The sequence below is a fragment of the Petromyzon marinus genome, chromosome 65 (genome assembly GCF_048934315.1).
Source record: "Petromyzon marinus isolate PM22_M1 ecotype Great Lakes invasive population chromosome 65, UKy_Petmar_22M1.pri1.0, whole genome shotgun sequence".
Taxonomy (NCBI): domain Eukaryota; kingdom Metazoa; phylum Chordata; class Hyperoartia; order Petromyzontiformes; family Petromyzontidae; genus Petromyzon; species Petromyzon marinus.
In genome coordinates this window covers 3,356,264-3,370,324 of record NC_133731.1, presented here as the reverse complement: position 1 = coordinate 3,370,324, position 14,061 = coordinate 3,356,264, and the positions used below count along the sequence as shown (strand labels likewise).

General features: G+C 54.2%; 1 protein-coding gene across 1 annotated transcript in view; it reads right to left on the bottom strand.

Annotated features, from left to right (window-relative positions):
* The window catches only part of LOC116956503 (ethanolamine kinase 1-like), a 69,485-nt gene extending 55,820 nt beyond the window's left edge, over window positions 1–13,665 (bottom strand). The window contains exon 1 of the mRNA XM_032978178.2: window positions 13,365–13,665. Within this exon, the coding sequence (XP_032834069.2) occupies window positions 13,365–13,508 (144 nt within the window). The 5' untranslated portion in view covers window positions 13,509–13,665. The remainder of the gene's footprint in view (window positions 1–13,364) is intronic.
* Between the last annotated feature and the right edge of the window lie 396 nt (window positions 13,666–14,061).

The following is a 14,061-nucleotide window of genomic DNA, read 5'->3' as shown; positions in this document are numbered from 1 at the left end:
GGCCCTGAAAATTCAATTTCCCTGTACAAGAATACGGGTAAACCGTATGGGTCGACAGGTATGTTACTGTGTCAACTAAGGACTAAACTAATTTTTTTTTTACTACCTGGTAAGGCCGCACCAAGCTGTATGGCTCTTCTTTAGAAGCGACCTGGCCACAAATGATCGCTCAACAAAGTTGGCTCAATCACGTGAAAATTCACAGCAGCCAAATACTCTGCTAGAAATGTATACTGCGATAGGCCACGTCGTCAAGCCAAATACTATTCTTGGTTCTTTCGGTAAAGTCACGTAGAAGGGAAACAATAAAATAGTGTTTCATATTTTTTATTATTTTATTGTTTCCCTTCCACGTGGTGACTTTACCGAAAGAACCAAAGAACATGAATCCCTGCAGTCACGAAAGCCTTAAAAACAAAATTTAAAGCCGAATAACTCTTTCAAAAAAAATAATAAAAAACGCACGACGCCCTAATGCACGACGCCCTGGGAGAACAATCCACGCGACCACAGGAAGAACACAAACAAGCACACTCCAAATATTACGGCAGCAGGCGTCAGGCTCGGGATGGAACCCACACGGCCCTCCTGTATACCGGGCGAGGTAGTTAACATCTTACCGCCGTGGCGCTCATCAGCACAGTCAGCGAGGTATGGTGCGAAAAAGCGATTCAACATACGTATTGACCCAATAAAAGTTCGTCAACGGGTTGGCCCCACATTACTTATTGAGAAAATTGAGATCGTCTACTACCGAGGTCAAGGCTCTGTTGCTGGGGGGGGGGGTCATCGGGTTTTTGCACGTGCAGCTCCAAGACTATGGAACGCGTTTGGCCTCCGAGAGATAAGACTGACCATGACCTTTAAGAGACATTTAAATCTGCTCCTCAACCTCACCTCCTTAGTTTTGGTCAGCTAATTTCATGGAGATGGCAAGATGGCGCCGATGATGGCAGCCTCGGCCGGTTGGTGCGCCCTGTTTTGTCCAGTTTTGTCTTGTTTTGTCTTGAGAGGGGCTTGCTGTTCAACACACTCGTGCTGGTGAGAGAGGCCTGCTTTTCATCACACCCGTGCTGGTGAGAGAGGCCTGCTGTTTTGGGGCCTGCTGTTCATCACACCCGTGCTGGTGAGAGAGGCCTGCTGTTCAGTACACCCGTGTTGAGGGGCCTGCTGTTCAGCACACCCTTGCTGGTGAGAGAGGCCTGCTGTTCAACACACCCGTGCTGGTGAGAGGGGCCTGCTTTTCAGCACACCCTTGCTGGTGAGAGAGGCCTGCTGTTCAACACACCCGTGCTGGTGAGAGGGGCCTGCTTTTCAGCACACCCGTGCTGGTGAGAGAGGCCTGCTGTTCAACACACCCGTGCTGGTGAGAGGGGCCTGCTTTTCAGCACACCCGTGCTGGTGAGAGGGGCCTGCTGTTCAGCACACCCGTGCTGGTGAGAGAGGCCTGCTGTTCAGCTCACACGTGTTGAGGGGCCTGCTGTTCAGCACACCCGTGCTGGTGAGAGGGGCCTGCTGTTCATCACATCCGTGCTGGTGAGAGGGGCCTGCTGTTGAGGGGCCTACTGTTCAGCACACCCGTGTTGGTGAGAGAGGCCTGCTGTTCAGCACACCCGTGTTGAGGGGCCTACTGTTCAGCACACCCGTGCTGGTGAGAGGGGCCTGCTGTTCAACAGACCCGTGCTGGTGAGAGGGGCCTACTGTTCAGCACACCCGTGCTGGTGAGAGGGGCCTGCTGTTCAACACACCCGTGCTGGTGAGAGGGGCCTGCTGTTCAACACACCCGTGCTGGTGAGAGGGGCCTGCTGTTCAACACACCCGTGCTGGTGAGAGGGGCCTGCTGTTCATCACACCCGTGCTGGTGAGAGAGGCCTACTATTCATCACACCCGTGCTGGTGTGAGGGGCGTGCTGTTCATCACCCCCGTGTTGGTGAGAGGGGCCTGCTGTTCACTCCCATGCTGGTGAGAGAGGCCTACTGTTCATCACACCTGTGTTGGTGAGAGGGGCCTGCTGTTCACCACTCCCATGCTGGTGAGAGGGGCCTACTGTTCAACACACCAGTGCTGGTGAGAGAGTCCTGCTGTTCATCACACCAGTGCTGGTGAGAGAGGCCTGCTGTTCAGCACACCCGTGCTGGTGCGAAGATGGCGCTGATGATGGTAGCCTCAGCCGGTCGGTGCGCCCTGTTTTGTCTTGTTTTGTCTGTCAATTCAGTGTTTTGCCAAGATTTTCGGAGTTCTCTAACAAGAGACGAACTTTTAAATATCAGGGAAACAACTCCTGTGGATTTAATTCCTACTTTTCTGCTTCCAGCGGCAGAATTAGTAGGCATTCTAGTCAATGCCGCGCTAGGCTTTGCTCAAGCGACGAAACGCCGCCCAAGGGGTAAACGGTCGGGGGCTCTAGTACGGCTACGCAGACGCGGGATCCGAACAGTGCTTCCGAGCTTTTTCCTCTCCAACGTACGTTCACTGTGCAACAAAATGGATGAACTTCAGCTACTGATGGTAAAAAACAAAGACTTTCTTTCAGCTTCTGCATTGTGCTTCACGGAAACATGGCTGTGTGATTTGATTCCGGACACTTCGCTACAACTAGCAGGATTCCATCTTGTAAGATCGGATCGTGACATAGCACTCTCCGGCAAGACGAAAGGCGGTGGTATTTGTTTTTACATTAACAGTGGCTGGTGTGTAGATGTCACAGTGATTCTGCAACATTGTTCTCCACTCCTTGAATCAATTTTTATAACCTGTAAACCGTTTTACTCGCCTCGCGAGTTCGCGTCGCTCATTTTGGTCGGAGTTTATTTGCCGCCTTGTCCTCAGGTTAAAGAGGCCCAACGCATGCTCGCCGATCAGATTCTGAGTGTGGAGCGAGCAAATCCAGATTCGTTGGTTATCGTACTTGGCGACTTTAACAAAGGTAATCTCAGCCACGAACTCCCCAAATACATACAATTCATTAAATGCCCAACCAGAGAAGGGAACACTCTGGATCACTGTTACACTACAGTCAGTAGAGCCTACCACGCCGTCCCCCGAGCAGCACTAGGACACTCTGACCATGCCATGGTCCACCTGATTCCTGCATACAGGCAGAAACTAAAACTCTGTAAACCTGCTGTGAGGACATCTAAACAGTGGACCAGTGAGGCTGTGGAAGATTTGCGGGCGTGCTTAGACTGTACTGACTGGGATATGTTCACGACTGCTACCAATAGTCTGGATGAACTCACAGAGGCTGTGACGTCCTACATCAGCTTCTGTGAGGACTGCTGTATCCCAACACGTACCAGGGTGAACTTTAACAACAATAAGCCCTGGTTCTCAGCAAAGCTCAGAAGGTTGAGGTTGGAGAAGGAGGAAGCGTTTAGGAGTGGAGATAGAGACAGATTCAAGGAGTCGAAGAACAGGTTTAGCAAAGCGGTGAGAGAGGCTAAACGACTGTACTCAGAGAGACTAAAACACCAGTTCTCTACAAACGACGCTGCTTCTGTCTGGAGAGGGCTCAGGCAGATCACCAACTACAAACCCAGAGCCCACCACACCACTAACGACTCCCGCCTAGCCAACGACCTGAACGAGTTCTACTGTAGATTTGAAAGACAATTGGACTGTCCTGAACCACCCCTTCCAACCCAAGAGGCCCCATCCCCCACCAATACTACAGAGACGACTATCTCCTTTCAGGAGGGAGAAGTTAATAGACTTTTCAAGAGGCAGAATCCACGCAAAGCAGCCGGGCCGGACTCTGTCTCTCCAGCCACCCTCAGGCACTGTGCTGACCAGCTGTCTCCGGTGTTCACCAACATCTTTAACACCTCCCTGGAGACATGCCATGTACCAGCCTGTCTCAAGTCCTCCACCATCATCCCTGTGCCCAAAAAGCTAAGGCCAACAGGACTAAATGATTACAGACCGGTCGCCCTTACATCTGTGGTAATGAAGTCTTTTGAGCGCCTGGTCCTGGCACACCTCAAAGCCATCACAGACCCTCTCCTGGACCCCCTTCAGTTTGCCTACAGAGCCAACAGGTCTGTGGACGATGCAGTTAACATGGCCCTCCACTTCACCCTACAGCATCTGGACGCCCCAGCATCCTACGCCAGGATCCTGTTTGTGGACTTCAGCTCTGCCTTCAACACCATCATCCCTGCCCTGCTTCAGGACAAGCTCTTCCAGCTGAACGTGCCATACACCACCTGTAAATGGATCACAGACTTCCTGTCTGACAGGAAGCAGTGCGTTAAGCTGGGAACACAAGTCTCTGGCTCCAGGTCCATCAGCACCGGAACTCCTCAGGGCTGCGTCCTTTCCCCTCTGCTCTTCTCCCTGTATACCAACAGCTGCACCTCCAATCATCTGTCCGTCAAACTATTGAAGTTTGCGGATGACACCACCCTCATTGGGCTGATCTCTGGTGGGGATGAGTCTGACTATAGGTGGGAAGCTGACAATCTGGTGACCTGGTGTAGCCAGAACAACTTAGAGCTAAATGCTCTAAAGACAGTTGAGATGGTTGTGGACTTCAGGAAGAATACAGCACCACTCACCCCCATCACCCTGTTAGACTCCCCAGTAAAAATTGTAGAGTCCTTCCGCTTCCTGGGCACTATTCTCTCCCGGGACCTCAAGTGGGAATTGAACATCAGCTCCCTCACCAAGAAAGCTCAACAGAGGATGTACTTTCTACGGCAGCTGAAGAAATTCAACCTGCCAAAGACAATGATGGTGCAATTCTATACAGCGATCATTGAATCCATCCTCACCTCCTCCATAACCGTCTGGTACGCTGCTGCCACTGCCAAGGACAAGAGCAGACTGCAGCGTATCATCCACACTGCTGAGAAGGTGATTGCCTGCAATCTACCAACCCTCGAGGACCTGCACACGACAAGGTCCATGAGGCGAGCGAGGAAGATTATGGCCGATTTCTCCCACCCTGGACACTCTCTGTTTCAGCTACTCCCCTCCGGCAGAAGGCTTCGGTCCATCAGGACCAAAACCTCACGCCATAAAAACAGTTTCTTCCCATCTGCTGCTGGCCTGTTAAACAAGGCCAAGGGCTAACACTGTTTTTAACATTTGATCTACATAACGACACCTTGCCGATATTAACTATGTTACCCTATTTGTATTTTTTATTTTTAAATTATATCTTAAAGCTATTTTATATTCGATATGTATTTAATTTTATATACTTCAGCCCCTTGGTGTTAGACTTTTAACCCTTATTATAGTAAGACTTGTTTAAAACTTATTTAAGATTTTAGATTCCTATATGTTGAATGTATGCACCATCCTGCCAAAGTAAATTCCGTGTCGGTGTGAACTTACATGGCGAATAAAACCCTTTCTGATTCTGATTCTGATTTACAGCTGGCTCCCCCAATTATTTTGCCTGCATTCCACACAACGGAGCGCGCACCGAAATCTTCCGACGAAATTGCACCTCGCACGGACGCAAACTGCCGTCATCGACAATTATTACACAACCCCCGTCGCGGACACGTCACCCAATCAGATAGCTGCGAGCAAAACGCCACCCCCCACCCCCCCCGTGCGCGATAAAGGATGGCCGTGACTGACGGCACACCGCGTACGTTGATAACTTCATGTCACAAGCCCGCCTTGGTTGCTTGAGAGTGACAAGAGGGAAGGGAGCCAAGCAATTCAAAAGGCTGACAGCAAAGGTACAGGCTGATAAGCTCAACACCCGCAGACGAAGAATGGCAAATAACCTGAGTGCATAGTAAGAGCAGGATATGAGTCATACCATAGGTACGGGGGGGGGGGGAGGGCGACGTCACTAGAGCAGTGTAGAAATTCTAGCAGTGTAGAAATGCCAGTGTTGAGCTGGATGGAGTTTGGGTTTATTACCCTATTGCCATTCCAATTGAGTATTGTGCAGGTAAATTCTCCAGCATTGGGATGTTTAGCCAGTACCAGTTAACACTGCGCCTGTGTTCAGCCAAGGGGAGCGGTGGTGCAGCGGTTAGCACTACGAACCCGGCGACCCGAGTTCGATTCCCGCTCACGGCCAACACCGGTGCAGAAAGACACGAACCGGCCCCGGGCCTCCCCTAGGTCGACTCGGCCGCAAAACGAGTACCTGCGTGTGGTGCGTAAACATCGCCACTCGGGGAGACAAAGGCGGCCGGGCGTGGTGCTGGCCACCCCACCACCCCTCGTGTGCCGTGCCGGCCTTCACAGGTGCCGCTCGCTAACAGCACTTGCCCCAACAGTCTGTTACAGGCTACACTGGGGGGGGGGATCTTTGTCTTCGTCTCGCTACAATTGGCGCGACGTGTCGCCGGCAATAACATCGAGCACGCGCCTGGGCGACTTGACCAGAATTTAAAACACGTTGTCGTTTTTGGCCCCCCGCTCTGCCCCCCCGCTCTGCCCCCCGCTCTGCCCCCCGCTCTGCCCCCTGCTCTGCCCCCTGCTCTCCCCCCCCGCCCTGCCCCCCCGCTCTGCCCCCCCCAAAAAAAGTCGCCCAATGGCCAGGCCGGACGAGTAGCGCCGAGTCGACTCCAGGTGAACCCGCCACGCGATTTTACTGCAAATTCCGTTCGTCGCCTGGATCTGCAGGAGCAGAGCACGCTGCCCCAGAAAAAAAAACGCAACTCCCTCGCGTAACCAAGCACGAGAATTTAAGCGCCACCGCCGTGGAGGACGTTAAACAAGATTAATGACAACAATAAGATCTCCTTCCCCCATATTAGTCTCGCCGCATGAAAACCTTTTTTTTACTTTACACAATCCATTATGCCACACACACGCACGCACGCGCAAGTGTTCTGGAAACGGGTCCTTCGCTCCAAAACACCCGGGCGGTTCACGCCAAGCAATGGTTCAAGCGAGCGCGACTCCACTGCTGCTGATGAGACGCCAAATGTCGACACCGGACCTAGCCTATAAAGACAGCCGGACAAGTTCACAAGCGAGCCACCCCCCCCTCCCGCCCCCCACCCCTGACTCCGCCGATGAGAAACTGCACGCCGAAACCGGTCCCCAGCATCGAGAACCAATCCTGCTGACAAGACGCAGCAGCACAGGCGCTCCTCCGAAGGCCGCGGATGTCAATTTGGTTGCGTAGCGGCGCGCTTTTTTGTGTTGGTTCCCTCAACGCGGAGGATCGGGCGTGGGGGGGGGGGGGAAGAGGCGGCGGCGGTGGTGGAAGTTGTCCGCTCACCGCTCATTTTGGCCGATGGATGCACGAGAGTGGGTGGGGGCATTTCTTTTTTCAACACCATCTGTGCACAACTCCGGCGTCCACTCGAAGCGATTTCTTTGCTCCGCATCGAATGCGGAGCTCATCTCTCCCCGCGCGCGCGTGTGTGCGTGTGTGTGTGTGCGTGTTGCTAGAATGCGGCGGGGATGGGGGTCTCAATTGGGCCACAACCACAAATTCAAGGAGGCGTTTATTCACCTGCGTGGCCCGCACTGTTGGTCAAGCACAAGGTCAGCCGCGTGCCAATCAAAAGGACGACGAGGCAGCCCAAACGATGATGCCACCCCCCCCCCCGGCCCCCCCCCACTGGGGAAGAGCTAAGCACCCCGGGGCCCGTGATTCCCCACGTTCAAGCCGTGAGCGTGCGAAATTCCTCGCCATCGCTACGACCGATTAAGCAGCACACCCAGGGGTCGGCCCGAGTCTCGGGATTATATTTTTTTATTCCTTCTTATAGAATTTTTTTTTTTAAGTTTGGGGGGGGGGGGGGAGGGGGGGGGGCATGGTGGGCGATGTTGGCAGGGGCGTTTTCCCCCCGGGTCGAATGAGTTCGAGTTATATTTTTGTTTGTCATTCAAATTGCGATCGTAAAGCCGGCTCACCTGATGTGTGGGGCCTAAAGCGTTCCTCGAACGGCGTCCACGGGATGCTGAGGTTCTACCCTTGGGCGACGCGCGCCAGTTTATGGGCAAGACCGCAGTATTAAACAGGGAGGGCAGCCACATTCTGAGGCCTGAACCTCTGCGGCAAGCAGCGATAGAGGGGGTGGGGGCACGTCAACCCATCCAGGCCTTGATTTGAAGCTTTCGTGACTGCATGCAGGAATCCATACTCTCTGGTTGTTTCGGTAAAGTCATCACGTAGATAGAAGAAAAAAAAATAACGAAAGAAAACACGACGTTTCGGTCGCAACACAAACGTCGTGTTTTCGTTTGTTCATTTTTTTCCTATCCACGTGACTTTACCGAAAGAACCAGAGAGTACCCATCCAGGCCGTTCGGCAGAATTGGTGAAGGTTAGCGAAACCGCAGTTTAATTTGACATCACCGGGTGGGGGTGTGGGGGGGTGGCAGTGGTGGCTCATGCCCGGGGGTTGATCGCCTGAAAGATTTCAAAGTAGCTCCGAGCTCGTTGCGAGACTCATCGCCTGGAACGCACGGCCCAGGCGCGACTCTCCCCACGGCGGAGGGGAGGTGAAGAGACGTCCATCGTGATGGAAAGGGCCTCTCAATTCACATGCGTTCGCTGTGCGAATATAAAACATTTCTTTACACGATCGTGAACAACGATCGTGGGGACGTCCAAACGCGGTCTCACGTGAATCGTTACGTATTCATGCACACGGCTGCAATGGTAACAGGTTTCTGCACGAACATAACACCAGCTACGAGAGCCACAACTTTAGGTCAAATTACTTGTAGGATTAAGGGAGATAGTGGAGACAACAGTGGCCGTGCCAGCGGAGACACAGTGGAGACACAGTGGAGACACAGTGGCCGTGCCAGCGGAGACACAGTGGAGACACAGTGGCCGTGCCAGTGGAGACACAGTAGAGACACAGTGGAGACACAGTGGCTCTGCCAGTAGAGACACAGTGGCCGTGCATTGGAGACACAGTGGAGACAGTGGCTGTGCCAGTGGAGACACAGTGGCCGTGCCAGTGGAGACACAGTGGAGACACAGTGGAGACACAGTGGAGACACAGTGGAGACACAGTAGAGACACAGTAGAGACACAGTGGAGACACAGTAGAGACACAGTAGAGACACAGTAGAGACACAGTGGAGACACAGTGGCCGTGCCAGTGGAGACACAGTGGAGACACAGTAGAGACACAGTGGAGACACAGTGGAGACACAGTGGAGACACAGTGGAGACACACTGGAGACACACTGGAGACACACAGTGGCCCTGCCAGTGGAGACACAGTGGTGACACAGTGGAGACAGTGGAGACAGTGGAGACAGTGGAGACAGTGGAGACACAGTGGCCCTGCCAGTGGAGACACAGTGGAGACACAGTAGAGACACAGTGGAGACACAGTGGCCGTGCCAGTGGAGACACAGTGGAGACACAGTGGAGACACAGTGGAGACACAGTGGAGACACAGTGGAGACACAGTAGAGACACAGTAGAGACACAGTGGAGACACAGTGGAGACACAGTGGAGACACAGTAGAGACACAGTAGAGACACAGTAGAGACACAGTAGAGACACAGTGGAGACACAGTGGAGACACAGTGGAGACACAGTGGAGACACAGTGGAGACACAGTGGAGACACAGTGGTGAAACAGTAGAGACACAGTAGAGACACAGTGGAGACACAGTGGAGACACAGTGGAGACACAGTGGAGACACAGTGGAGACACAGTGGAGAAACAGTGGAGAAACAGTGGAGAAACAGTGGAGACACAGTGGAGAAACAGTGGCCATGCCAGTGGAGACACAGTGGAGACACAGTGGAGAAACAGTGGAGACACAGTGGAGAAACAGTGGCCATGCCAGTGGAGACACAGTGGAGACACAGTAGAGACACAGTGGAGACACAGTGGAGACACAGTGGAGACACAGTGGAGACACAGTGGCCGTGCCAGTGGAGACACAGTAGAGACACAGTGGAGACACAGTAGAGACACAGTGGAGACACAGTGGAGACACAGTGGAGACACAGTGGAGACACAGTGGAGACACAGTGGAGACACAGTGGAGACACAGTGGAGACACAGTGGCCGTGCCAGTGGAGACACAGTGGAGACACAGTGGAGACACAGTGGAGACACAGTGGAGACACAGTGGAGACACAGTGGAGACACAGTGGAGACACAGTGGCCGTGCCAGTGGAGACACAGTGGAGACACAGTGGAGACACAGTGGCCGTGCCAGTGGAGACACAGTGGAGACACAGTGGAGACACAGTGGAGACACAGTGGAGACACAGTGGAGACACAGTGGAGACACAGTGGCCGTGCCAGTGGAGACACAGTGGAGACACAGTAGAGACACAGTAGAGACACAGTGGAGACACAGTGGAGACACAGTGGAGACACAGTGGAGACACAGTGGAGACACAGTGGAGACACAGTGGAGACACAGTGGAGACACAGTGGAGACACAGTGGAGACACAGTAGAGACACAGTAGAGACACAGTAGAGACACAGTAGAGACACAGTAGAGACACAGTAGAGACACAGTAGAGACACAGTAGAGACACAGTGGAGACACAGTAGAGACACAGTAGAGACACAGTAGAGACACAGTGGAGACACAGTGGAGACACAGTGGAGACACAGTGGAGACACAGTGGAGACACAGTGGAGACACAGTGGAGACACAGTGGCCGTGCCAGTGGAGACACAGTGGAGACACAGTGGCCGTGCCAGTGGAGACACAGTGGAGACACAGTGGAGACACAGTGGAGACACAGTGGAGACACAGTGGAGACACAGTGGAGACACAGTGGCCGTGCCAGTGGAGACACAGTGGCCGTGCCAGTGGAGACACAGTGGAGACACAGTGGAGACACAGTGGCCGTGCCAGTGGAGACACAGTGGAGACACAGTGGAGACACAGTAGAGACACAGTGGCCGTGCCAGTGGAGACACAGTGGAGACACAGTGGAGACACAGTGGAGACACAGTGGAGACACAGTGGAGACACAGTGGCCGTGCCAGTGGAGACACAGTGGAGACACAGTGGAGACACAGTGGAGACACAGTAGAGACACAGTAGAGACACAGTAGAGACACAGTGGCTCTGCCAGTAGAGACACAGTGGAGACACAGTAGAGACACAGTAGAGACACAGTAGAGACACAGTAGAGACACAGTAGAGACACAGTGGAGACACAGTGGAGACACAGTGGAGACACAGTGGAGACACAGTGGAGACACAGTGGAGACACAGTGGAGACACAGTGGAGACACAGTGGAGACACAGTGGAGACACAGTGGAGACACAGTGGAGACACAGTGGAGACACAGTGGAGACACAGTGGAGACACAGTGGAGACACTGTGGAGACACTGTGGAGACACTGTGGAGACACAGTGGAGACACAGTGGAGACACAGTGGAGACACAGTGGAGACACAGTGGAGACACAGTGCAGACACAGTGGCCGTGCCAGTGGAGACACAGTGGAGACACAGTGGAGACACTGTGGAGACACTGTGGAGACACAGTGGAGACACAGTGGAGACACAGTAGAGACACAGTAGAGACACAGTGCAGACACAGTGGCCGTGCCAGTGGAGACACAGTGGAGACACAGTGGAGACACAGTGGAGACACAGTAGAGACACAGTAGAGACACAGTAGAGACACAGTAGAGACACAGTAGAGACACAGTGGAGACACAGTGGAGACACAGTGGAGACACAGTGGAGACAGTGGAGACACAGTGGAGACACAGTGGAGACACAGTGGAGACACAGTGGAGACAGTGGAGACAGTGGAGACACAGTGGAGACACAGTGGAGACACAGTGGAGACACAGTGGAGACACAGTGGCCATGCCAGTGGAGACACAGTAGAGACACAGTGGAGACACAGTGGAGACACAGTGGAGACACAGTGGAGACACAGTGGAGACACAGTGGAGACACAGTGGAGACACAGTGGAGACACAGTGGAGACACTGTGGAGACACTGTGGAGACACTGTGGAGACACTGTGGAGACACTGTGGAGACACAGTGGAGACACAGTAGAGACACAGTGGAGACACAGTGGCCGTGCCAGTGGAGACACAGTAGAGACACAGTAGAGACACAGTAGAGACACAGTGGAGACACAGTGGAGACACAGTGGAGACACAGTGGAGACACAGTGGAGACACAGTAGAGACACAGTAGAGACACAGTAGAGACACAGTAGAGACACAGTAGAGACACAGTGGAGACACAGTGGAGACACAGTGGAGACACAGTGGAGACACAGTGGAGACACAGTGCAGACACAGTGCAGACACAGTGCAGACACAGTGCAGACACAGTGCAGACACAGTGGTGACACAGTGGTGACACAGTGGAGACACAGTGGAGACACAGTAGAGACACAGTGGAGACACAGTGGAGACACAGTGGAGACACAGTGGAGACACACAGTGGCCCTGCCAGTGGAGACACAGTGGAGACACAGTGGAGACACAGTGGAGACACAGTGGAGACACAGTAGAGACACAGTAGAGACACAGTAGAGACACAGTAGAGACACAGTAGAGACACAGTAGAGACACAGTAGAGACAATGTTTCCTGTGTGCGTGTGGTGCGAGTGTATGACGGTGCCTGCGAGTGTGTGTTCATATAGATATTGCTATGCACGTACGAGACCGAGTGGGCCGTGCACAATTGTTGCGATGTGTTCCTCCGTTTGGAGGAATCGGCTGGGTCGGGCCCTTACATTTTGTTTTTACGTATTTAGTTTGCGTTTTAGTTTCCAACAAACGTTAAAATGGTTCGCATAGGCCTCAAGTTCAAGTCCGTTCCCATGGCAACGGACGAGACCTCAGGGGGGGGGAGAGGAGAGGGGGCGACGTCACAGTCCCCCCCGCTCACCCCCCATTGGCCGAGCCGCGATCACGCGGTGGGGTGGGGGGGGGAGGGTGATCCGCCCCGCCGCCACGTGACCGACAAAGCCGGTAGATATCGTAACGCGCATAGGGAGAGTTGTGATTGGTGGGTGGGTTGGGGAAAGAGGCCGTGGGGTTTGGAATACATCCCCCGCATAGGGCGGGGTGGTTTACGGCGAGGGAGGCCGAGACTCCGGGGGGTGGTGGTGGTGGTTGGTTGGGGGTGGCGCCCGCTCCCTTCCTCCGGCTACCGCGACGCGGGTGTAGCTGGGGTCGCGAGTGGCCACGGGGCGCCGGTGACAGCTACCTCAGGGCGCGTTAATTTTATTTTATTTATTTTGTGTTAAAGACGACGAGCCGCTGCCGCCGCTGCCGCCACGGGCTCCCCCGTGAGGCGACCCGTGACGGGCGGCGGGGGCGGCGGAGTGGGAGAGAAAGAGACGAGAAAGGATTCGGGGAGGAGGGGGGTAGCGCTAGGTTGTAAATCGCGCGTGTGTATGTATATACAACGTACAGTATATAATGTAACTGTGTGTGTATATATCTCTGTACCTTCATGTTCACGTCCGCCGCTTTCCACTCGGGCCGCACGTGCTTGAGGAGCTGCAAGGCGCCCGCCTCCAGGTCGTGCTCGTGCACGAAGACGGGCAGCTTGGGCACGGTGGGCGAGCCGGGAACGTGGATGCGAGTCGCCATTCCGCCCTTGTGGGTGACGCCTCCGACGACGACGCCTCCTCCTCCTCCTCTTCCTCTTCTTCTTCTTCTCTTCGCTTCGCTTCTCTTCTCTTCCTTCCTCGTCCGTCCGTCCGTCCGTCTCGCTCGACTTACCGCCGGCGAGCTGCGCGCGCCTCGCTATTTATTGAGCCTCGGTGACGTCACCGCGGTTCGACGTCACTCGGCTCGAACACGCCCCCCCACACACACACCCACACTCTGTGCGTCGTGACGTCATCACGCATAGCCTGCCCCTCCCCCCCAACAACAACCGCCCATTCGCCACTAAGTGGCGGTGACGTGAGACCACGACGCTTGTGCCAGGCTAGGTGCACCTTGAGGCCACGTGAAGTGTCGAACGCCCGCCTGGCAGGAGGTCACGGGACAGACCCAGCAGGTGCCACGGGTCGACTGACTGAGATGACTGGGCAGATGCACCACCCTGTGCCCCCCTACTGTGCCAGGCTAGGTGCACCAGAAGGTCACGGGACAGACCCAGCAGGTGCCACGGGTCTACTGAGATGACTGGGCAGAT